General features: G+C 43.2%; 1 protein-coding gene and 1 long non-coding RNA gene across 3 annotated transcripts in view; one reads left to right on the forward strand and one right to left on the reverse strand.

The window, feature by feature from the left end:
* thada (THADA armadillo repeat containing) overlaps positions 1-25896 on the forward strand; it is a 350054-nt gene that overhangs the window by 53485 nt on the left and 270673 nt on the right. For both annotated transcript variants that reach the window (XM_033025547.1, XM_033025548.1), the window contains exons 20-21: positions 1892-2049; positions 21604-21713. In XM_033025547.1, the coding sequence (XP_032881438.1) occupies positions 1892-2049; positions 21604-21713 (268 nt within the window). The remainder of the gene's footprint in view (positions 1-1891; positions 2050-21603; positions 21714-25896) is intronic.
* LOC116976061 lies at positions 236-17267 on the reverse strand. Its single transcript, XR_004412863.1, has 3 exons — positions 17257-17267; positions 2529-2532; positions 236-411 (listed from the first exon to the last, which is right to left on the reverse strand). It is a non-coding gene; the product is annotated as an uncharacterized LOC116976061 (long non-coding RNA).

Below are 25896 nucleotides of genomic sequence, written 5' to 3' on the forward strand. Positions count from 1 at the left end.
GTTTTCTAGAGTTAGATTTAGCTCTTAGGGCTAAGGGAATCAAGGGATATGGGGAAAAAGCCGGAATGGTTTATTGATTTTGGATATCAGCATGATCATATTCAATGGCGATGCTGGCTCGAAGGGCTGAATGGCCTACTCCTGCACCTATTTTCTATGTTTCTATGATCTCATAAACCATAGTCATACAGTGTGGAAACAGATCCTTCAGTTGCCCTCACCGACCAACATGTCCCATCTACACTGGTCCCACCTGCCTGCATGGGTGCATATCCCTATAAACCTGTCCTATACATGTAGCTGTCTAATTGCTGCTTACACTTTGCCATAGTCTCTGCTTCAATTTTCCTCCCCTGGCAGCTCGTTCCATACACTCACCACACTTTGCGTGAAGAAGTCACCCTCAGATTCCTCGATACTCTTTCCCTCTTCATCTTAAACCTCTGGGCCTCTGGTTCATGATTTCCCCTACTCTGGGCAAGAGGCTCTGTGCATCTACCTGATCTATTCCTCTCATGGCTTTATTCGTTTTTTTTTGCTTCTCTTCAATTCTCGGTTAGAGGCACTGGGTGGTGCTCTAACGCCTGATATCGTTCATGATCCGTCATCATGTAAACCTCGAATTTGCGATAATTCTCCTGAATCCGTTCAACACAATTCTATCGAACAAGCTAATCTAATTATATATTAACTCAAAACAAAAACTCACCAACCAGAAACCCTCTGAAGAAGGTTTTCAGAAAGGATCCTGAGTGTTTATATATTATATGTTTGCTATAATTCAAAATTATTATTTGAATGAAATCATCCTGATAGAATTAATTCCAGAAAATAAGGGAGAATATATTTCCTAATCTTCATTCAGATATTTTGCTTAACTTTCTCTTTGGTTGTGAACTTAAGAGAGAAAAATTAAATGATCTTGAGCTGTTCCACTTTATATACATTTTATCAAGGTTGTTCAAATGTTAATAGTAAAGTTACCGCTCCAAAAATCAAAAGTGGATCTCTTCTGGAACAGTTGGATCGGCCTCTGAACCTGTCAAATGATTTGTTGAAAATAACATCTTTGTAGTTTAGTTTAGAGGTACAGCGCGGAAACAGGATCTTGGGCCCACCGATTCTGCACCGACCAGTGATCCCCGCACATTAACACACGCTAGGGACAATTTACACTTATACCCAGCCAATTAACCTACCCACCTGTAAGTCTTTGTAATGTGGGAGGAAACCGAAGATCTCGGAGAAAACCCACGCAGGTCACGGGGAGAACTTAAAAACTTTGTACAGACAGCATCTGTAGTCGAGATCGTACCCGGGTGTCTGGCACTGCAAGCGCTGTAAGGCAGCAACTCTACCGCTGTGTCACTGTGCTACCCTAACCCATGCCTCCAATTAGAGAACATTGTATTGTATATTTTCTGTTAAACTTTTGTTTTTACATTCAGTGATAATAAATATCTCTATTGGGGAATCGCAGTCTCGTTTTATGCTCAGTGCCACTGTGGCTAACATGGTTTGATGTGATGGTCAAATTATTCTATCAACAATATTACGCTTATAAACTTGTAATGAGTTATTCACAATATCTCCAAATGGGTGACAACAATGGTACTAGTGAAATTCTGTTTTACTTTTGCGAGTTGGGGAATGGGCATGGTGTGGAGCATCCAATTTAGAATGAAATTAAAATGCATTAAGGATGGAGATTTTCAATTTGGGACTACATATGCTGTTCATATAACTTTTCCATGGTTTAAAAAGAAATGGATGTCGGCAGTGCCTCAAAATAGTGAGAAGATGGATAGGGAATGCTATCAGTATTTGTTACTGTGGGGGTTGACGCAAGTCATGTGTGATTTTCACACTTCTGTCTCTTTACCATATACAGATGCAGATGGTCGTTCCTGCCAGGTTACTGCCCAAATGGTTCTCGTGTGTTGTTGGAGAAGTATGAAGGAAATCTCCTTGCTCTTAGGATTCTTGTGTCAGAATGTACCTGTTCAGTCGGTGCCTGACTCAAAGGATGGACTACTCGCATTCCATCAGGTACCACTTCAATCCCTTTACAAACGAGATGATGTTTCCATGCAGAGATCTTTGATGTTGGCATATATATTGACGCACCTGTTGAAAAGCTTTGCATTAAACTCCCATAATCCTTCTTCCGATTGCGCATCGATCTAGTTTGTGTGTAAAATTATGAGCTGCATAGATAAGTTATTGGGTATAAAAGTTGAGATGTTATGTTGCAGTTGTACAAGACATGGTGAGGCCGCATTTGGAGTGTTATGTTCAGCCTTGATCATCCTGCTACAGGAAACATTTTGTTAAGCCCCAAAGAGTGCAGAGATGATAGATATAAAATACTGGAGTAACACCACGGGTCAGGGAGCATCTCTGGAGAGAGTTTCTGATGGCACACTTGGCTTCAAGTCCTCACACAGTAGAAGAGTGGATCTTGTCTATAACGTGTCTGTGGAGCAAGCAAATGTTAACAAACATTATAAATGGTGCAAAGTTACTACCTATCTGCTTGTCACCGGAGACCAGAAATGTATGGCTTGCTGTGGTCGTTTCCTTTAATAGACACAAAGTGCTGGAGTAACTCAGCGGGTCTGGCAGCATATCTGGAGAAAATGGATGGGTGACGTTTCGGATCTGGAACCCTGTTCAAAACTTTCCTTTAACTAGGTCTGTACAGTTGGTGAGATAGTGACTTTGTTGCCATTTGTAGTGTCTGTGTTTTCTTGTTCCTCAGGCTACATTCTCCGCTGTGGAAGATCAATCTGTTTGTTGCTCCAGACAGTTTTATGTCTGGATCCGGTATTACTTGAGAATATTTGGCCCTCTCCATTGCCACAGTTCCCCATGATCATATTTTATGGGATTTATGGGAAAAGCATTTCCATTGAAGGATCAGGTTGGTTTAGAATTTGGAGATACAGCGTGGAAATAGGCCCTTCAGCTGACAGAGTCCATGTCGACCCATACACTAATTCTATCCTACACCACACAAGGGACCATTTACAGAGATTTACAGAGCATCTCGAGATGCTGCCTGACACACTGAGTTAATCCAGCTTTTCGTGTCTACCTTTAGTTTAAACCATCATCTGCAGTTCCTTATTACACAACCTACAAATCTGCACGTCTTTGCCATACGGGGGGAAACCGAATCAGCCGGATAAAACCCACATGGTCCTGGATAATGTACAAACTCAGTACAGACAGCACCCGTCGTCAGGAGTGAACCTGGGTCTCTGGCACTGCAAGGCAGCAACTCTACCGCTGCACCACAGTGTTGCCCTCGGATCTGACACAGTGTGTTCGACATGAACTATTAACTCTGTGTTGGTTTCCACAGAAGCTGGGTGTTTTTCTCATCTATGTCAGTTTCCCAGTATCTGCAGTAATTTTTTTGAATTTCAGGATTAGAATTGCATTTGGATCCTGCACAAAACTGCTCCGGTAGACCAATCAAAGTCAATCAAAACTGAAAATTAATTTACCACAATTACAGAGCTGGGCACTGTGTGAAATGCTGGAGCCAGGCATCAAACCTTTTTGACAGGCCTATTATGTAACAATAATGTGATATTCTGGTTTGGCAGGAAAAATAACTGCATTTGTTTGAATGGGAAAGATCCAGGTTGATTTGTTGCCAGATACAGCATTCACATCTCAAGTGTGTTGTCCTGTTAACTCAAGCAGTTCAGTTTTATTGAAACTTAATTTTAAAATATTTTTTCTAGACATTTCATCTTTAAGGTTTCCCGGTAATAACCTAGAACATAGAACAGTACAGCAAAGGAACAGGCCTTTTAGCCGAACATGATGCCAAGTTAATCTCCTCAGCTCACGTGATCCATATCTATGTGCCTATCTAAAAGCCTGCTAAATGCTGCAATTCTATCTGCCTCCATGACCACCTCTGGCAGAGTGTTCCAGGCACTCCGTTTTTAAAATAAACTTGCCCTGCACACCTCTTTTAAACTTTACCCCTCCCATCTTTACCTGTTCAGTGTCACCCCTATATACTGGGGTCATGGCCAATAGTGGGGGGAAAAAACTTGGCAATGAACAGGCTAAAGCTATGCCCTGTATACCTTGACATTTTGACCCTGGGACAAATGATCTGACTGTCTACTCTCCTTCTCATAATGTTATATTCGTCTAACAGGTCTTCCCTTAGCTTTTGATGCTCCAAAGAAAACAATCCACATTTTTCTGCGCTTATTTCCAAAAGTCATCTAGTAAGTTCATATGGATAGAACTTAGAAGCAGGAAGGAAAGTAACATTTTAATGGGACTGTATTATAGGTCTCCAAATAGTTAGCCTGAATTAAAAGAGTGGAGAGATTGCAGATTGCGGTATGAATAATGGGGTAGTTTGGTGGAAGATTTCAACCTCATTTTGAGTGCAAAGGAACTAGTACATTTGGAGATGACACCAACATTGGTAGTATAGTGGACTGTGAGGAATGATATTTAAGATTACAACAGGATCTAGATTAAATGCAAGGTGGGCAAGCAATGGCAAATGGAATTTAACACTGGCAGGTGTGAGGTGTTACAATTTGGGCAGGGCGAGACTTGCACAGTAAATGGTTGAGTGAAGAAGATGTAAAGGGTCTGTCCCACTTAGGCGATTTTTTAGGTGAGTGCAGGAGACTCTGCGCTCGCCACATGGTCACCACGTGTTTGCTGGTGGTCTCTGGTGAGTCTCCTTCATGGTCGCGAGGAGTTCCCGCATTCTGGGAACCAGTCGCGGCCTCAGTATGGTCGCCACAAAATTTTCAACAATTTTTCAAATTAGTCGCCATGGAGAAAATCAATACTTTTGTAGTTGTAGTGGGGTCGCCATGTAGTTATAGGTAGTTGAGCTAGTCGTAGGTAGTTGTAGTTAATCTCCTTTGCTGAGCGGGCATTTTCATTAGCTCATTAGCACAAAAAAACGTAAGCACGAGTTTTCAGAACCAAGGATAACCGACCGGTAATGTTAAATGCACGCCGAACCTCACAGCTTATTAAAAGTTGTCTGGCTTCTTAAAAGTTTCTCTACTCCTTCTCCCCCTTCTCCCCTCCCCCTCCCCTCCCCTCCCCTCCTCCCTCTTTTAAAGGATTTGCCGTACACTGTGCTAGCCATCTTAACCTTCATCGCGGTGTGTGTCTGTATCACCTTGGCTTTGCACCATGTGAGTTTTAGACAGCGTTCCCCCCGCTTGCCCTGGCCCCCGCCTTTGCGATGTGTTTGTGTGTCTGTGTTCCACTCTGACACTCGCCGTTCCAGTTCACGGTTTTTCAGGCGAGTGCCACGAACTTGACAGTCGAGGCACTCTGTCCTCGAGGTAGGCTCAGATTTTTATTTCCTTTCGAGCGCAGGAAGCTAAGAAGTTGAAGTAGATACAATAATTGATAAAGTGAATGGTCACAGTCTTCTTTCCCCAGGGTAGAGGATTCTAAAACGAGAGGGCAAATGCTCAAGGTGAGAGGGGATTTTAAGAAGGACCTCTTAACTTTTTCACTCAGACAGTTCAAGTTCAAGTTCAAGTGAGTTTATTGTCATGCGTCCCTGTATAGGACAATTAAATTCTTGCTTTGCTTAAGCACACAGAAAATAGTAGGCATTTACTACAAAACAGATAAATGTGTCCATATACCATGATATAAATATATACACACATGAATAAATAAACTGATAAAGTGCAAATAGCAGAAAGTGGTTATTAATAATCAGAGTTTTGTTCGAGCCAGGTTTAATAGCCTGATGGCTGTGGGGAAGTAGCTATTCCTGAACCTGGTTGTTGCAGTCTTCAGGCTCCTGTACCTTCTACCTGAAGGTAGCAGGGAGATGAGTGTGTGGCCAGGATGGTGTGGGTCTTTGATGATACTGCCAGCCTTTTTGAGGCAGCGACTGCGATAAATTCCCTCGATGGAAGGAAGGTCAGAGCCGATGATGGACTGGGCAGTGTTTACTACTTTTTGTAGTCTTTTCCTCTCCAGGGCGCTCAAATTGCCGAACCAAGCCACGATGCAACCGGTCAGCAGGCTCTCTACTGTGCACCTGTAGAAGTTAGAGAGAGCCTTCCTTGACAAACTGACTCTCCGTAATCTTCTCGGGAAGTAGAGGCGCTGATGAGCTTTTTTAATAATTGCGTTAGTGTTCTCGGACCATATATGGAATGAGCTGCCAGAGGAAGCAATTATGATATATATGGATCGGAAGGGTTGAGGGTGATACAGGCCAAATGCAGGCAAATGGGACGAGCCCAATATGCCAATTTGGTCGGTATGGACAATGGCTGAAGGGCCTGTTTGCCAGCTGTACAGTTCTATGACTGTGACTCTACAGCAGGGACAAGATATAATAATAATAATAATGGATGGGATTTATATAGCGCCTTTCTAATACTCAAGGCGCTTTACATCGCATTATTCATTCACTCCTCAGTCACACTCGGTGGTGGTAAGCTACTTCTGTAGCCACAGCTGCCCTGGGGCAGACTGACGGAAGCGTGGCTGCCATTCTGCGCCTACGGCCCCTCCGACCACCACCAATCACTCACACACATTCACACACAGGCATAGGTGGGTGAAGTGTCTTGCCCAAGGACACAACGACAGTATGCACTCCAAGCGGGATTCGAACCGGCTACCTTCCGGTCGCCAGCCGAACACTTAGCGCATTGCGCCATCTGTCGTCCCAAAGATATGCCAAAGGTCCTGTTTCAATACTGAATAACTCTATGACAATTGCGAGAATTTGACATAATCTGCAAGTGAGTGAAGCTTTTAAGCTAAAGCTGAAAGTTTGAGAGCTCCAACAAGGGATGTCTTTGCGGAACTGCAAAAAAAGCTTCTGCAGTAACAAAAAATAACTGGGCAGCACAGTGCACAGTGGTAAAGTTACGGCCTTACAGCGCTTGCAGCGCTGGAGACCCAGGTTCGATCCCTAGTAAGGGTGCTGTCTGTAGACAGTTTGTACGTTTTCCCCGTGACCTGTGTGGGTTTTCTCCGAGATCTTCGGTTTCCTCCCACACTCCAAAGACGTACATGTATGTAGGTTAATTGGCTTGGTAAATGTAAAAATTGTCTCTCATGTGTGTAGGATAGTGTTAATATGCAGGGATCGTTGGTCGGTGTGGACCCGGTAGGCTGAAGGGCCTGTTTCCGTGCTGTATCTCTAAACCTAATTAAACTAAACTGCACAGTTTTCAATTATGCAATGTTCAGAAAGGCATTTCAAGGATTTTTTAATCAAGTTTTCAGTACCTTCATTCTGTAACCAGTTGTGTAATTATTTGGCTAACCTTCAGTTAGCTATTTAAGTCCCATTGCTAACATCCTTGCAACACAGCTTCCAACCATCATTAACCTTCCGAAAACCATTACAGCTGCACTTGGTGAAAGTTTTCCTTTGCAAAATTATACATGGTTGATGCATATTTTAGCCGTTATAAAATTTGCCGTGAGGGGCGGTATAGGATCATAATGATGGAGTACAGTATAACATAGTCAGCTTTAGATGTTTGTGTCAGAATTGAATTAGATTTATGCCCCTGTCCCACTTAGGAAACCTGAACGGAAACCTCTGGAGACTTTGTGCCCCGCCCAAGGTTTCCGTGCGGTTCCCGGAGGTTTCCGGAGGTTTTTGTCAGTCTCCCTACCTGCTTCCACTACCTGCAACCTCCGGCAACCACCTGCAACCTCCGGGATCCGCATGGAAACCTTGGGTGGGGCACAAAGTCTCCAGAGGTTTCCGTTCAGATTTCCTAAGTGGGACAGGGGCATTAGATGCCAAATAAACATTGTTTATTCTTCAATTATTAACTGGAATAAAAATAATTGTCATAATTAGAAGGGTTGTTTGAATCCTTTCATAATGGTATCCCAACCAATCCCATTCTTTCCTTGCCACATCGGTCCTGATCCGAAACATCACCTTTCCATGTTCTCCAGAGATGCTGCAGTTCCCTGTTTCTCCTAATTTCTTTCTCCTGTACTTGGCAATCGGGTTAATTGCAACCTTGGTTGGTCATTTGGAGCCCACGTTCTTGGCCTCCCAAATTAATCTCGGGCCTCATAAGCCTGTGGTAGAAACCGAAATTCAGCTTGACAAGAAGTTGGTTAAATTGATACAAGCTGGGATTTAACCTGCAGGCTCGGACAGTTGCTGCCTTAACCAGCAGAAAGGCTTGAAAATATTTGCGCATCGTTCAGCTATCATTATTTTACAGGCATCTTGACTGCAATGGGACCTCTGCCACTGACCCTCCTTGTGCTACATGAGAGCTCAGCAATTACATAAGACTCTAAAGTTGGTGTTTTCACATACAGTGCCCACCATAATGTTTGGGACAAAGACCCATCATTTATTTATTTGCCTCTGTATACCACAATTTGCGATTTGTAATTTAAAAAAATCACATGTGGTTAAAGTGCACATTGTCAGATTTTATTAAAGGGTATTTTATACATTTTGGTTTCACCATGTAGAAATTACAGCTGTGTTTATACATAGTCCCCCCATTTCAGGCACCATAATGTTTTGGACACATGGCATCACAGGTGTTTCTAGTTGCTCAGGTGTGTCTAAATGCCTCCTTGATGCGAGTATAAGAGAGTTCTCAGCACCTAGTCTTTCCTCCAGTCTTTCCTTCATCTTTGGAAACTTTTATTGCTGTTTATCAAGATGAGGACCAAAGTCAATGAAAGTCAAATAAGCCATTATGAGAGTGAGAAACAAGAATAAAACTGTTAGAGACATCAGCCAAACCATAGGCTTACCAAAATGAATTGTTTGGAACATCATTAAGAAGAAAGAGAGCACTGGTGAGCTTACTAATCGCAAAGGGACTGGCAGGCCAAGGAAGACCTCCACAGCTGATGAGAGCAGAATTATCTCTATAATAAAGAAAAACTCCCAAACACCTGTCCAACAGATCAGAAACTCGCTTCAGGAGTCAGGTGTGGATTTGTCAATGACCACTCTCCACAGAAGACTTCATAAACAGAAATACAGAGGCTACACTGCAAGATGCAAACCACTGGTTTGCCAGAAAAATAGGATGGCCAGGTTACATTTTGCCATGAAGTACTTGAAAGAGCAACCACAGTTCTGGGAAAAGGTCTTGTGGACACATGAGACGAAGATTAACTTATATCAGAGTAATGGCAAGAGCAATGAATGGAGGAGAGAAGGAACTGCCCAAGACCCAAAGTATACCACCTCATCTGTGAAACATGGTGGTGGGGGTGTTATGGCTGGGTACGTATGGCTGCTGAAGGTACTGGCTCACTTAGCATAATGAATTCTGAAGTGTCTAGACACATCCTATCTGCTCAGGTTCAAACAACTGCCTCAAAACTCATTGGAGTCGGTTCATTCTACAGCAAGACAATGATCCCAAACATACTGCTGAAGCAACAAAGTAGTTTTTCAAAGCTAAAAAATGAGTGACCAAGTCAATCACCAGATCTGAACCCAATTGAGCATGGCTTTTATATGCTGAAGAGAAAACTGAAGGGGACTAGCCCCCAAAACAAGCATAAGCTAAAGTTGGCTGCAATACAGGCCTGGCAGAGCATCACCAGAGAAGACACCCAGCAACTGGTGATGTCCATGAATCACAGACTTCAAGCAGTCATTGCATGCAAAGGATATGCAACAAAATACTACTACAACATGACTACTTTCATTTACATGACATTGATGTGTCCCAAAATTTATGGTGCCCTGAATGTATAAACACTGCTATAATTTCTACATGTTGAAACCAAAATGGATAAAAGTGGCCTTTATTAAAATCTGGCAATGTGCACTTTGACCACACCTGATTTTTTTTTTTCTATTACAAATCTCAAAGTGTGGAGCACAGAGGCAAATAAATATATGATGGATCCTTGTCACAAATATTATGGAGGGCACTGTACTTTGCTTTCAGATTGTGTCAGAGGGTTGCAGAAGGTGGTGTTTGCGATTACCTGGTTCCCTTATTTGTATTTGCTGTATGGTTCATCATCCTGTACCTCGGCAAGGAGAGAAACCTTTAAACAGAAGCTTTTTATAGATATCATTCAGACTGCAACTCCCTTGATTTCACAGCACAGTGGTTCTGGTTTGGAAGCAGGCCAGCTGATATTAAGTCATTTTTTGTTTTGCATGGTGTGACTGAAAGTTCAATATTCCTCACTTAAGTTGAAACATTTGACATGTAATTAGAGAAAGCTGCATTATGTGGGATAATTAAATTATGCGACAATTTCCGTAATGTGCTTAAGGTATTGAAAGAAAACTTAATCAGTTGGACTTTAAAATGGAGTTACCAAGTAATTGAAAGTCAATCACTGAAATGATTATGCAGGAATCAAATTGCCTTTCCCTCTGTGGTGTACAGGGACTGGCATTCAAACATTCATGTCACAACTTAATCATTGTTATTTGCAGCAAATTAATGATTGCTCTTTGCACACTATTGGGGCTGGAGAATTTCTTGAGTCTCTCGGTGGGTTTTTTACAAATAAGTGTTGATAATTGGATTGCGTTGACAGGAAAAAGATCGGGGGGGGGGGAGGCAGTTTCTAAACTAAGCAGGAAAAACAAGTCATTTGTCACTGCATTTACCAATAAAACTAATAGTCTAGCAGTTGCATTGTGGTCATCAATAGGTCACCTGCAACATTTGCTCTAGAGTTTTTCAGTGCAATGACTTGTAAGTGAACGATAGATGTGAAAATAGTTATTTAGCAAATTTAGTAAATAGAAAATTAGCAAATTTGCAGATAACACAAAGCTGGGTGGCAGTGTGAACTGGGAGGAGGATGCTATGAGAATGCAGGGTGATTTGGGCAGGTTGGGTGAGTAGGCAGATGCATGGCAGATGCAGTTTAATGTGGATAAATGTGAGGTTATCCATTTTGGTAGCAAAAACAGGAAGGCAGATTACTATCTAAATGATGTCAGGTTGGGAAAAGGGGAAGTACAACGGGATCTGGGGGTCCATGTTCATCAGTCAATGAAAGTAAGCATGCTGGTACAGCAGGCAATGAAGAAAACGAATGGCATGTTGGCCTTCATAACACGAGGAGTTGAGTATAGGAGCAAAGAGGTCCTTCTGCAGTTGTATAGATCCTGAGTGAGACCACACCTGGAGTATTGTGTGCAGTTTTGGTCTCCTAACTTGAGAAAGGACATTCTTGCTATTGAGGGAGTGCAGCATAGGTTTACAAGGTTAATTCCCGGGATGGCGGGACTGTCATATGCTGAGAGAATGGAGCGGCTGGGCTTGTATACTCTGGAGTTTAGAAGGATAAGAGGGGATCTTATTGAAACAGATAAGATTATTAAGGGTTTGGACACGCTAGAGGCAGGAAACATGTTCCCGATGTTGGTGGAGTCCGGAACCAGGGGCCACAGCTTAAGAATAAGGGGTAAGCCATCTAGAACGGAGAAGAGGAAACACTTTTTCTCACAGAGAGTTGTGAGTTTGTGGAATTCTCTGCCTCAAAGGGCAGTGGAGGCCGGTTCTCTGGATACTTTCAGGAGAGAGCTAGATAGGGCTCTTAAAGTTAGCGGAGTCAGGGGATATGGGGAGAAGGCAGGAAAGGGGTACTGATTGGGGATGATCAGCCATGATCACGTTAAATGGCAGTGCTGGCTCGAAGGGCCGAATGGCCTACTCCTGCACCTATTGCCTATTGTCTAAATGAATTGTGTACTGGAACATTTCCCTAAAGCTGCTTAAGGGAAATATTAGGTGCTGTTCCTATAATTTGTGTTTGACAGTGGAGGAGGCCCAGGACACAATGTTTCCCTCTCCCCTGATTGAAGTAGGGTTTTACCCTGAAACGTCACCTATTCCTTGTATATTAAATGGCTTTGATAAAGATTGCAAATTGTCCCTAGTATGTTGGATAGTGCTAGCATACGGGGATAGCTGGTCGACGCAGACTCCGTGGGCCAAAGGGCCTGTTTCCACACTGTATTTCTAAACTAAGCTAAGAAAGCGTTCACCTTCCTACAGCACGATTTGAACTCTTATCTTTAGTCTGGTCTTCTGGATTTCCTTTGCTTGTACATACAGCACAGCAAAAGCTATATCTCCAATACTGCATTAGGAAGTAGGAACTACCAACTCTGTACAGGCAACATCCCTAGAATTTAATCTAATGGTCTGACAGTCTAAAGGGGCTGTCCCACTGCGGCGACCTAATTGGCGAGTTTAGAAGAGTTTGCCCACGCAGCATGGTCGTCACAAGGTCCTAGGCGGTCTTTGTAACTCTCCGTCATGCTCGAGAGTAGTCCCTGCATACTCGAGGCCTCAGCTAGGTCGCAGCGTACATTTCAACATGTTGAAAAATGCCCATGAGTTAAAAAAGGTCGCCATGGAAAAAATCAATATTTTTTTTACTCGTAAGTTTAGTCGAAGTAGGTCGTAGGAGGTCGGCATGTTATTAGTAGGTAATCAAGGGTAGTCGAAGGTAATCCAAGGTAGTCGAAGGTAGTCGTAGATAGTCTTCAACATAGTCGAAAGGAGGTCGAAGGAGATCATCTTCACTCTCCACTATTCGGTGTCCAATTTAATCAAAGCTAGTCGAAGCTAGTCTTCTACAGATTCGAAGGAGGTCTTCAACATGACACTTTTTCAAACTCTCCTAAACTCTTCTAAACTCGCCAATTAGGTCGCCGCAGTGGGACAGCCCCTTTACTGCCAGATGTACCACTTACTCAACGCAAGTTCATTGGTTCTGTGCACGAATTTGATTCCAAAGTTTATGTTATGTGTATGGATCATTTTTGTGCCTTTTAAGATGTGGTTCATTTATAATTATTGCTTGGTCTGAGCATGTCCAATCCTGCTTTTTTTTTAATGTATGTTATTTTTACTAATCAATGCTGAGAAACTGCGGAGACAATTTGAAACGGTACTCACTGAGTAATTTGATTCAAGTTTATGCCAGCTGTTCTAATCGCCCGTCACAGTGGATGGAAGATGGGAAACTGCTTTCCCATCAGGAACAAGGAAACATTATTATGTTATGACCGATCACTCACACACTCCCAGTAAAGGATGTCATTAAACCCGAAAAGGTGTTGAAAAGATTCATCAGGATGTTACCAAGACTGGAGGGCTTGAATTATAGGAAGCGACTAGAGTGGCTGGGAAATTTTCCCCACAGCGTAGGAGACTGAGAAGTAACCTTACAGAGATGTACAAAATCATGTGAGGCATAGGTTAAGTGCATGGTTACAGTCTTTGTTTCCCTGGGTAAAGGAGTCTGGAACAAGAGGGCATAGGTTTAAATTGAGAGTGGAAAGATTTAATGGAGATCAAAGGGTCAAATTCCCACATAGAGGGCGACACACAAATGAAACGAGCTGCCAGTGAAAGCGTTAGTCCAACATACAACATGCAGGAACAAGCCCATCAGCCCACAATAAATGTGCTGAACATGGTGCCAAAGCCAACCTTTATCTGCCTGAAAATAATTCGTATCCCTCCATTCCTTACATATCCATGTGCTTATTTATCATATCATATCTCTATACTTATAAAACTGTATTTATTTGTGTATGTGTTTGTGTATAATCACATCTCGCAAAAACGACGGGCTAACGGTAAACATTTTACATATTCCGATAGAGATTTTTCCCGTGGAGTCCGAAATCGCCATCTGAAATTTTCATGCTTTATTTCTCGAGTTATTACTGAAATTTTTTTTAAATCGGACAACATTTTGAAATAAAAACAACTGTCTTTAGCTGATTATGTCACAATGTGTCTGCTCCGCGCGCCGTTCTGGCTCGTACTGCGAGTGACGTCACCCCCCCACCTCTCCCTCCTCCCCCTGTTATTCAAAAGAAACTGCCGGGCCTCTCCCCCACTCCCCCGGGCCTCTCCCCCACTCCCCCGGGCCTCTCCCCCACTCCCCCGGGCCTCTCCCCCACTCCCCCGGGCCTCTCTCCCACTCCCCCGGGCCTCTCTCCCACTCTCCCGGGCCTCTCCTCCCCTCCCCCCGGGTCACTCTCCTCCCCCGGGCCACTCCCCCCCCCCCCCCCGGGCCTCTCTTCCCCCCCTCTTTCTCCCCCTCTTTCCCCCCCTCTTCCCCCCCCCCCTCCTCTCCCCCTCTCTTCTCCTTCCCCCATCCTCTCCTCTCCCCTTTCCTTCTCCCCTCTCCTCTCCCCCCTGGCCTCTCTCCACCCCCCAGCCTCTCTCCACCCCCCGCCCTCTCTCTCTCTCCCCCCCCCCCCCCCCACCCGGCCTCTCTCTCCCACCCCCCCCCCCCCCCCCCCCGGCCTCTCTAGTAACTATTAAAAGTCTGATCTTGAATGTGTGTGTGCGTGTGTGTGTGTTTGTTTGTTTGTGTGTAATTACATCTTCGCGAAAAATCTACGCGGTAGCGATAAAATGTTTACATATTCCGGTAGACATTTTTCCCGTGGAGTCCAAAATCTACTTATCCGAAAAGTTCAAGTTTTATTTCTCGACTTACAACTGAAATTGTTTAAAAATACTTTGAATTTTAAATTATTTTTATTTTAAAAATCATTCCTCACAGCTTCCAACACACTCCGATACAAAGTTGCAAGACAGGAATGCTGGCAGGAACACTCTGAACTTTTCAGCTGAATGGCATCTCACTGCAAGTGCCATCTGACATTTGCAACAATGTTACCATCATTGCTCCTGGCAGGACAGGAGGGAGGGTCAATTGGGATTGCAATTGGGATTATTTTTTCAACTCCAGTGCTGGGGGAGGCTCACGAGCTATGATCTTGGCTGAGGAGTGCTCGAATCTTACCTTCGGCAACGGGTTGAGTTGGAGGATCACGCCTCCCGTGGGGGCAACGGGCAGGGGACGGGTGCGTTGGGGGAGCAAACCCAACGGGTCTGCACTTGGTCTATTGTCTCTTAAATACCACTATCATATCTGCCTCCACCATCCCCCCCAGTAGCATGTTCCAGGTACTCGCCACCCTTAGTGTAATTTTTTTTTTTACTTGCCCTGCATATCTCCTTTAAACATTAAACATTGCCCCTTTTACCTCTAGTTTTTGTCTTTTCCAGCTTGGGAAACAGGTTCTGTCTTCCCTAGTTTTGCCTCTCATAATTATATATCAGGTCTCCCTACAACCTCCGGCGTTCCAGAGAAAACATTCCAAGTCTGCCCAACATCTCACTGTAGCCAACACTCTTTAATCCAGACTTCATCCTGGTAAACCTCCTCCACCCTTTGCAAAGCCTCCGGTAATGAAACGACCAGAAATGGTGGACACAATACTTTCAATGTGATCTAACCAAAGTCCTATGAAGCTGCATCATGACTTCATGACTCATACTCAATGCCCTGAGTAAAGAAGGCAAACATACCATGTGTCACCTTTACCACTCTATCTACTTGTGTTGCCATGTTCAGGGAGTTATGGACGTGGACCCCAAGATCCATCTGTACATCCATGCTGTTAAAGGTCATGCCACTAATTCTATATTTTCCCCTTGCATTCGACTTCCCAAAATGCCACACCTCACACTTGCTTTAATTCAACTCCATTCCTATTTCTCCACACATTTCCTTTTTTTATTTTTATTTTTATTTATTAGTAGTGTACATTACAGTGATATAAGCCAAAAATAACATCATACATTTCCTGTACCACTTCATATTTTAAACTTTAAAAAGAAGAAAAGTAAAGAGGGTTAGATAGAATGGTGAGTGCGTGAAAGAGTGATCAAGAGAGACCCATAAAGGGCTTTCTCACGGTGCGACCTGACGCAAGACTTAACAAGAGTTTAACATCGTGGGAACCTCCTGCGATAACAGTACGGCATTCGTGGACCACCGAGGACCTCCGTGGCGCTAACGGCAGGTAGTCGTGTAACTTTGTAAGGTCGGGAGAAAATTCAAACATTTTTGAATTTCTCCAAGAGTGACTTGAGCACTTTTTGGTGAGCGTTGCAACATTGTATGAACGCAGATGCCAGTGCGATATCCGTAATGACTCTTGCGGGTACCGTGGGAACTCCTGCGAACGGTAAACCCGGAAGCTTGACAGAGGGGACATAAGGTGAGTAAAAAAGGTGGTCTCAATATCGCCAATGGACCATGTGTCCATCGAGGACTTCCCACCTAATTGTCATTGTTTGAGAATCTTTTTCACAGTAAGACTTGCAGAGATGCCTCTCAGAAAAGCGCAAAAAAAGGGGTCAAAGAAAGTCAGAAAGTTTTTAGCCATGCAGGTAAATGAGGAGGAGACTCAGCAAGAGAGACAGGTGGAGAGGCAAGAGGAGATGCCAGAGATACCACTGCCTGTGGGCTCCTTGGAGCAGGGAGAGGGTGATCAAGGTGGATTTGAGATTGCCTCCCCAGTAGCTGTTGCCTTCCCAATAGCCTCAGCAGACGATAACATAAAGGGAAGATGGCAGAAGGTGTCAGTGTCATTACAGTGTCAGTCTTCTTCAGCAGAGGTCTCAAATTATTCTTTAACTCATTAAAGAGCTCGGGTGAAATTCTGACAAAGTTTTTGAATGCACTTTTATCCTCTTCGCACAGCACATTGAGCAGTTGCTCATATTGTCCAAATTAAGGTCTCCGTTGAAACATGGGCTTAACCCAGTGAGACTTCCTCTTAATTCTCTTTTTAATTAATCTCACCCTTCTGCCTTCACGCAAGCGTTTTCGATGCACATGTTGCGCTAATGCATACAGCGCGTCAATGAAAATAACAACCAGCCTGTACTCGAACCAACTTTGTATAGGCATGTCTGCAAATGAGCCAATTCTACGAACGGAGGATATTTATATAGTGTGTGAAAAAAAGTGACATCATTTGTGCCACGTGATTAACTACACTACAGTCCACGATGTTCATTCACGATTAACGGGAAAGATCGGGAGACGGACAAGTCACTCGCACAAATGACAGAATTGCCGAGTACCGTGGGAACTCTTTATCTACCCCCCGTTATATCGTGCGGAACTCGTGCTGGACCACGACCACTTCACTCTGGTGACATCTTGCGTCAGGTCGCACCGTGAGAACCGGCCATTAGAAACGTAAAACTCGAAAAAGAGATAAGGAGAAAGCCAAAGAAAAAGAAAGTGAGAAAAAGAGAGCTGAAGATATATAAAAGTGAAAAAAAGATAAAAGGGATGTACCTACTTATTTTTATTCCCCCCTCACTAGGTCCTGAAATCATTTATTTTCAAAGTTATGTTGCGCCCTATACTTGTAATAAGTCGATAAATGGAGACCAAATCTTTTCTCCACACATTTCCGTAGCTGATCTATGTTCCCACTGTAGACTTTGACAGCTTCCCTCACAGTCCGTGACCCCAGCGAACTTGGTATCATCTGCAAACTTACTAACTAACCCATCTAGTTTCACGGCCAAGACTAATCTGCGGTGAGTAGAGGTGACTAAGTAAAATGACAAGATTTATACAACATTTTGACATGTACGTTGGTACATTAGTGGGTTTAGAGGCATATGAGCCATACACAGGCAAATGGGGCTATCTCAACTATAAAACCGGATCAATGTGAATGAGTTGGGCCGAATGGCCTGTTTCTGTGCTGCATGTCTCTATGACTCCAAGTGTTTTTTTTCCTGATGCAAATATCCCCTCTACTTTATGTATCAAGCAGTTAAAAAGATGTAGTGCCATTTTTATCTTGAGAAAATGCGTGAATGTGTTAGTTCAAAAAGAAAAGTTGATAACTATTTCTGTTGAAAGAAAAGTTGAAAGCTAAAAATTGTGAAACATCAATTTAGTTGATGGTATTTAAGAAATATATCAACATATAACATAATCCATCTAATTATTGTCCCATCATTCCCCAACTATTGTTTATTTGATGATCTTTATCTTTTCATTGCACCCACCTCATCATTGGTCCAATTTATGCCTCTATTTGTGGGATACAATGGACAGTTCATGTCCCAGTTCTATTCAGGTCCATTCCACAGCCCTTATATCTGGTGTGTAAATGCCAGTGTTGGGGCTGCTTTGTGCTGTCACACAGTATGCAATGTCTCTTCATCTTTGTTGCAAATTTGCAGCTGGCTCCCATTTTTCATATAGTCCAAATGTGACTCATCCCTTTCTCATTATGTGCATCTCAGGGGATACGTTAGTCACCAATATCCATTACAAGCCCACAGATTCCACAGCTGTCTTGACCAGATCTCCTCTCCCACTGCTTCCTGCAGGCACCAAGCCATTCTCCCAGTTATTCAGATGACGACGCCTTCCACACCAGTGTTTCTCAGCTATTCATTGGGCTGGATGAGGTAGATCCAGCAATCCTTCATTGCTGGATCCACCCTATCCGAGGTGATGGATTCTCTCTACGATTAGTTCAATTCTCCATCTATATGTCCTGCCCTCCTTTATCGCCACCCAGTGAATGATAAGATTCCCTCGTTGCCACTTTGAATCCCACCATCCTGCACAGTTAATAGACACAAATTTCTGGAGTAACTCAACGGGTCAGGCAGCATCTCTGGATAAAAAGGGTGGATGATGTTTCGAGTCGGAACCTTTCACCCTTCACCCTTCAAAAGGATTCCGACCCGAAACGTCATCCACCCTTTTTCTCCAGAGATGCCGCTGAGTTACTCCAGCACTTTTGTGTATCTTCAGTATTATCTAGCATCCGCAGTTCCTTCCCACACACAGTTAATAGATTATCTTCTGTAATTGTTGCTATCATCAATGTGATCCCACATAAAGGCAAATTGTACTGTAGATTACATATATTTACTTGGTTTTTATTAGTGGATCGAAATGTGAAACATCCTGCTTAGTTCAATCTAATTTTCTTGGTTTACGCGACTGCAAATGCTGGAATCTTGAGCAAACTCAGCAGTTTTGCAGCATCTTGAAGATCAGTCTGAAGAAGGGTTCCGACCGAAAACGTCATTTGTGATGAAAGACAGATGACGTTTTGGGTCAGAACTCTTCTTCAGACTGATCCTCAAGTTTCTCCAGCAGTTTGTTTTTTTGTTCTTGGTTTACTAAATTATTCTCATCATAAGCCAACTAAATTGTTGGCAAGGGATTCATGATTGCAATATTTCAGCCAAAAGGTTTTGCAATTCCTTGGGAAAGCAAATAACATGGTGTTAAATTACAGGGATAACAGGAGAAAAAATAATGAATAGTTGCTGCTCATGGAATTTTCTTTTGACATTAATGTAAACTGAAAGGCCACAGCAAACTTCACTGATAATATATTACCACTGATAAGACAAGTTCACTTTAACCTTCTCAGAATTAATATTTCAACAGCATCTCTTCACATCCAATTTGTTGCACCCTTATGAGAAGCTTACAATAAAAATAATCACAAAACATACTTTAGTTTAATTTAGAGATACAGCACGGAAACAGGCCCTTCAGCCCACTGTGTCGGCACCGACCAGCGATCCCCGCACACTAGCACTATCCTATACACTAGGGACAATTTTGCATTTATACCAAGCCTATTAACCTACAAACCTGTACGTCTTTGGAGTGTGGCAGGAAACCGAAGAGCTCGGAGAAAACCCACTCGGGTCACAGGGAGAATGTACAGACTCCGTACAGACTAGCCCTCATAGTCAGGATCGAACCCGGGTCTCTGGCACTATAAGGTGGCAGGTCTACCTGTACTTCTACACTTCTGTAATTAATTAAGAAAAAGCTTTGCCTGAGATTAATTTCCTCTATTTCTGCTTTGGAGTCTATGAACCTTTTTTAAATTTCTCAAAATATTGTAGCTATTGATGAGATTTAAATATTGTGTGAATGATTCTTATCAAAAACATAATTATTAATTCAAAATGTTATTCGTGTGATGTCAACAGTTTTAGCATGCACCATTTACCCTTTTTGCGGACTAAGTGGGTCCATCCATTTTTTTCAGATTCGTAATTTACTTTTCAAATGATCAAATGTCCAGATATTGGAAGCTTGTGACTTTGAGTGATTAGGTATTTAAATTAGAAAAAAAGATTGATCCAATCTTGGGAATAGGATCTCAATATTGCCTTTCGTCATCATTGCTTCTTCATGTTATTTGGTGATAATGTTCAAGGCATAAGTAGTAAGTTTGCAGATGACACTAAAGTGGATGGCATTGTAGATAGCAAAGATGGTTACAGTAGGATCTTGATCAGTTGGGCCAGTGGGCGGAGGAATTGATAATGAGGTTTAATGCAGATAAATGTGAGGTGTTGCATTTTGGAACGTCAAACAAGGGCAGGACCTTCACAGTGAACGGTGGGGCTCTGGGGAGTGATGTAGAGCTGAAGGATCTAGGAATGCAGGTACATAGTTCCTTGGAAGTGGTGTCACATGTAGATAAGGTGGTCAGAAAAGCTTTTGGCACATTGGCCTTCATCAGTCAAAGTGATTAATAGGAACCTGGGAGGCAACTTTTTCACCCAGATGGTGGTGGGTATATGGAATGAACTGCCAGAGGAGGTAGTTGAGACAGGTACTATAACAACATTTAGAAGACATTTGGACAGGTACATGGATAGGAAAGATTTAGAGGGATATAGGCCAAATACAGATGGGGCATCTTGACTGGCATGGACACGTCTGTTGGCCTGTTTCCGTGCTGTATGACTGACTGTGTTTTAATAACCTTTCATATATTGTAATATTCAGTGAAAATAAATGTTGTATTTGTATATAATTGTGTGTTTAATACTTGTATCTCTGTGTGGACTTCAACATTTGTTATTGCAACCTCTGAGATAATTCTGAAGTCTCTGATTTAATAATAAGATACCATATCATGGACTTATTGGGAGAAATTCCTTCCATGAACATTATCTGTGTTTAGAACTTATTAAAATTGACAAATGGATCATTATAAAAAGCCCCTTTTTAAATAGTTTAAAAGGCGAGAAAAATAATGCCCTTTCGTGTTGTATACTTGTGTCATCAGTTGTGGCTTAGTCTTCCTTTGTGTCTTCATCAAGCAATCCAAGGAAGTAACCTTGCATTTTATATGCCCAGATAGATTCATATTTATTACACAAAGATTACATGGACCCATTCAGCAGAAAATGAAATGGCCTTCCTTTGCATATGGATTTTCCCTGTTCAGGGATAAAATGTATTTTCTGAATGTAAAATAATAATAATCTGCAGGTGCTGGCGATCTGAAATTAGAGCAAGTTGTGCTGGAAGTACTCAGCAGGTCAGGCAGCATCTATTCAGCTTATTTTAGTTTAGAGGTACAAAGTACACCGAGTCCACACCGACCAACAATATCCCTGTACACTAGTTCTATCCTATAGGTTTGGGATAAATCCAATTAACCTACATCTTTGGAATGTGGGAGGAAACCGGAGCACCTGGAGAAAACCCAGGCGGTCACAGGGAGAATGTGCAAACTGTGTACAGACAGCTTCCATGGTCAGGATCGAACTAGGGTCTCTGGCGCTGTAAGGCAGCAGTTCTGCTATTGCGCCACTATGCCGCCCAAAATAAAGAGCGTGGCTGTTTATCAGAACCAATGACCTGACTCCCATCATTCCACAATTGCCATGATTCTCCATTTTTATTTCAAACTAATTTGTGTTCTTTTTCTTTTCTAAATAGGTTTGGGCAATTGGAGAGTATTTCAAATACCAGCTTCTCCAGTCAAGGCATAGAGGTGCATTTGAGTTGGCTTACGTTGGATTTATAAAACTGACCGAAATGTTCACCAGGTAAGTGTCAGTTGATCATCATTTTTCAGTAGAACAATGTGTTCCACATAGTAATTGCAATCAACAGCAGGCAACTGAGAGATTGGCTGATTTGAACTTCATAAGTAACACCAAAATAGCACTTCACACATTGCTTCTGTGAGGCACATTGTGGCCTCCCACACTAAGCCAAAGTCACAGCTGCAGGGTGAAGAATGAAGTCAGCACAGAAACGACAGCATTGTGCAAGCTTAATTCAAATGGGAGAATCAAGTTGACATTTATGTTTCTGCTCAGTTTGTTTCTAGTAGTTGGCCAGAAGCCTGATTACACCAAATCTGAGGAAAAATCAAAGAGAATTACTTGGTCATAAATTAAAAAAAAACCCATGAAATGCTAGAAACACACGGCAGGTCAGACAGCGTCTGTGGAAAGAGAAACTTTTTTTTTTAACAATAAACTTGGACATGTTCATTCTTTCCCTCAAACTATGCCCCGTTCTTCACTCGAGCAGTCAGATTGCTGTACCAGTCTATCTTCTAAAAACCTTTGCAAACCTGGAGATACAAAGGCAATCCATCTCAGCAGTGGTTTGTGCTTGATGGCCCTGTCCCACTGTACGAGTTCATTCAAGAGCTCTCCCGAGTTTAAAAAAATAATCAAACTCGTGGTAAGCACGTAGAATGAACATAGCGGGTACGTCGGAGCTCGGGGACGTCTCTTAACGGCTCGTAACGCTAACGGCAGGTACTCGGGAAATGCGGTAAGCTCGGGAAGACGTGAAGATTTTTCGACATGTTGAAAATTTTGCACGAGAGCCCCGAGTACCGACGAGGGGCCATTACCGTAAATCTCCGAGTTCGAATCAGGGCAAACTCGGGAGAATTCTTTGAATGAACTCGTACAGTGGGACAAGGCTTTAACTTAAAATCTAAGTTTAATATTGCAGCTATAGTTGCTTTTCCCTTTCTTGGACGAGATTGGTGTCCTCCACCCTATTCCTTTCCCCCACACTTGTAGTGTGGGGAAAATGAGAGCTGCAGTTCGTAGGGCATAGTGTAAATGAACTTGGCCACTCTTGAATATTTTTATCTATATTTCTAAAAGTCTGTTCTTGACCGGTTTTGGCCATCTGTGCTGCGATTTCCGAGAGAACGCCGCCACCTACGGCCGTCATTTTTGGCCACCTTGCTCAGAGCCCCCCTCCGCCGCATGTGTGCTGAGGATTTTTCCCGTCGATGAAAAATGACAGAGATATTAATGTTTTTACAAAATTCCCCATTCTCTCTGCTGCCCCCGCTGGCGGCAGGGGGGAGGGACTATAAAACCAGGAAGTGGTGTGCCTCACAGTCTCTTCAAGATGGAGGAAGGCAGAGGGTCACGTTTCTCTGAGCTGTGAATAACACTGAACACATGTCTACTCAAATGTAAGTGCCCTTAGTGGTTCTAAAATGCTTGCAGAATGTGTCTATTGGTTCTAAAGCTTGCAAACCAAAGTGTCTATTGGTTCTAAAGCTTGCAAAAAAAAGTGTCTATTGGTTCTAAAGCTTGCAAAAAAATGTCTATTGGTCTAAAGCTTGCAAAAAAATGTCTATTGGTTCTAAAGCTTGCAAAAAATGTCTATTGGTTCTAAAGCTTGCAAAAAATGTCTATTGGTTCTAAAGCTTGCAAAAAATGTCTATTGGTGACTATTTGCATCCCGTGGCACAGTACTCAAGCAAAGAATTTCACTGTGACTTGTCAAATGTGGCAATAAAGTATTAAATTCAATTCAACTTTAATGACTTGCTTTACATCCTCATTAATATTGGGAAGATTAAAACTATTGTTGGCTGAAGCCAAATCTATTTGAGTCTGATGAAGGGTCTCAACCCAAAATGGCACCTATCCATGTTCTCTAGGAATGTTACCTGAGTTACTTCAGCACTTTGTGTCCTTTTGGATATTAACCAGCATCTGCAATCCTTTGTTTCTACTATACCCGGTCAAGTTCTCAAGACCTGTGCGGACCAACTGGCGTGAGTTTTTGCAGACATTTTCAACCTCTCACTTCTGAGGTCTGAAGTTCCCACCTGCTTTAAGAGGGCATCAATAATACCCGTGCCCAAGAAGAGTAAGGTGACGTGCCTCAATGACTATCGACCAGTGGCACTAATGTCTGGTGATGAAGTGCTTTGAGAGGTTGGTTGTGGTGCACATCAACTCCTACCTCGACAAGAACCTCGACCAACTACAGTTCGCATACCGCCACAACAGGTCAATGGTAGATGCAATTTCACTGTCTCTCCACTCCGCACTGGACCACTTGGACAATAAAAACACCTACGTGAGGCTGTTGTTTATAGACTACAGCTCGGCGTTTATTACCATCATCCCTTCCAAGCTGGTTACCAGGCCCCCGGTGGGGGTCCCTCTACGCAGGGATTCTCCCCCTCTACATTGGGGACCTGGGGTGGAGGGTACTGCATCGAGGTGTTCCCTGCAACCTGTTTCTCTCGCGGTTCACAGACTCGCCAGCCGCCTGCCACTGTTGCGGGCTGGAAGAGTCTGTGTACCACGTGTACATGGAGTGTGTGAGGCTGCAGCCACTGTTTCAATATCTAAAGGGGCTGCTCCTTGCCTTCTGGCTGCATTTTTCACCCACCATCCTCATCTTTGGACACCCTGTGCGTAGGGGAGAGGGTAGGGCTGAAGATGTCCTGGTTGGGTTGCTCCTGGGCCTGGCCAAGCTGGCCATCCGTGAGTCAAGGCACCAGACGTTGGAGAGCTCTACCCGAGCCGGCTGCCTGCCCCTTTTCCGGGATACGTCCGTGCCCGGGTGCGGATGGAAAGGGAATACGCCCTGTCTACGGGTACCCTGAGGGAGTTCCGGGACTGCTGGGCACCGAGGGGGGTTGAATGTATCCTTGACAAGGATTGCAATATAATTGTTTAGCAGTTGCTTAGCATATTTGTTCGTCTTGTATTATGGTGGTGTTTTGTTTTATTGAATTGTAAATACTATTTTAATATTTGAATAAATATTTTTGATTTAAAAAAAAAAAAAAAAAAAAAAAAAAAGCTGGTTACCAAGCTCACGGGACTTGGCCTCTGCGCATCCCTCTGCAGTTGGATCCTCAACTTCCTCATCCACAGACCACAGTCTGTTTGAATTGGAGGAACCACTTCATCCTCAGTAACAATTAGTACGGGAGCATCACAAGGCTGCGTGCTCAGCCCCTTGCTTTACTCACTCTATACCCATGACTGTGTAGCCAGTCATAGTGCAAACTCCATCATCAAGTTCGCCGATCACACCACTGTGGTTGGACGAATCACAGATGGGGACAAGTCAGAGTATAGAAATGAGATTGCCCGACTAACCAAATGGCGCCAGCACAACAACCTGGCTCTCAACATCAGTAAGACCAAGGTGTCGTGGCCATTTGGCTTGTTTTGCGTGTCATTAATGATGGCATGTGTCTTTAAATTTTAGACTGCCCGTTATATTGTGGGTGGGATTTAGACAATAGACAATAGGTGCAGGAGTAGGCCATTCGTCCCTTCGAGCCAGCACCGCCATTCAATGTGATCATGGCTGGTCATCCCCAATTAGTACCCCGTTCCTGCCTTCTCCCCATATCCCCTGACTCTGCTATTTTTAAGGGCCCTATCTAGCTCTCTTGAAAGCGTCCAGAGAACCTGCCTCCACCGCCTCTGAGGCAGAGAATTCTACAGAGTCACCACTCTCTGTGAGAAAAAGTGTTTCCTCGTCTCCGTTCTAAATGGCTTGCCCCTTATTCTTAAACTGTGGCCCCTGGTTCTGGACTCCCCCAACATCGGGAACATGTTTCCTGCCTCTAGCGTGTCAAAACCCTTAACAATCTTATATGTTTCTGATCTGATGTATTTTTGGGCTATGTATCTTGTGCAGAAGCTTAGTTTTTAGTTTAGTTTGGAACGAGCATGGAGAAGGTTTACCCTTCGACCATGCGAAGTGTAATGGAGACACGAGGAGTTTTCTAATGTTTAAAGCAATAAGCTGGAGTTCGATGAAGATTATAGTAACAACTCGGAAAAAGTTTGAATGTACCTTATTGTTTTCATCAACAATGAAGAATTTATTAATCAAAAGACTTTGTTTTGGAAGACTTATCTATGAAGAAGCTCTGAAGGTCTCTGATGGTGAGCTCGCATGTGTACGGAGGCATTCCCCTTAACCATG

This window comes from Amblyraja radiata, chromosome 8, assembly GCF_010909765.2.
Source record: "Amblyraja radiata isolate CabotCenter1 chromosome 8, sAmbRad1.1.pri, whole genome shotgun sequence".
In the NCBI taxonomy this organism is placed as follows: domain Eukaryota; kingdom Metazoa; phylum Chordata; class Chondrichthyes; order Rajiformes; family Rajidae; genus Amblyraja; species Amblyraja radiata.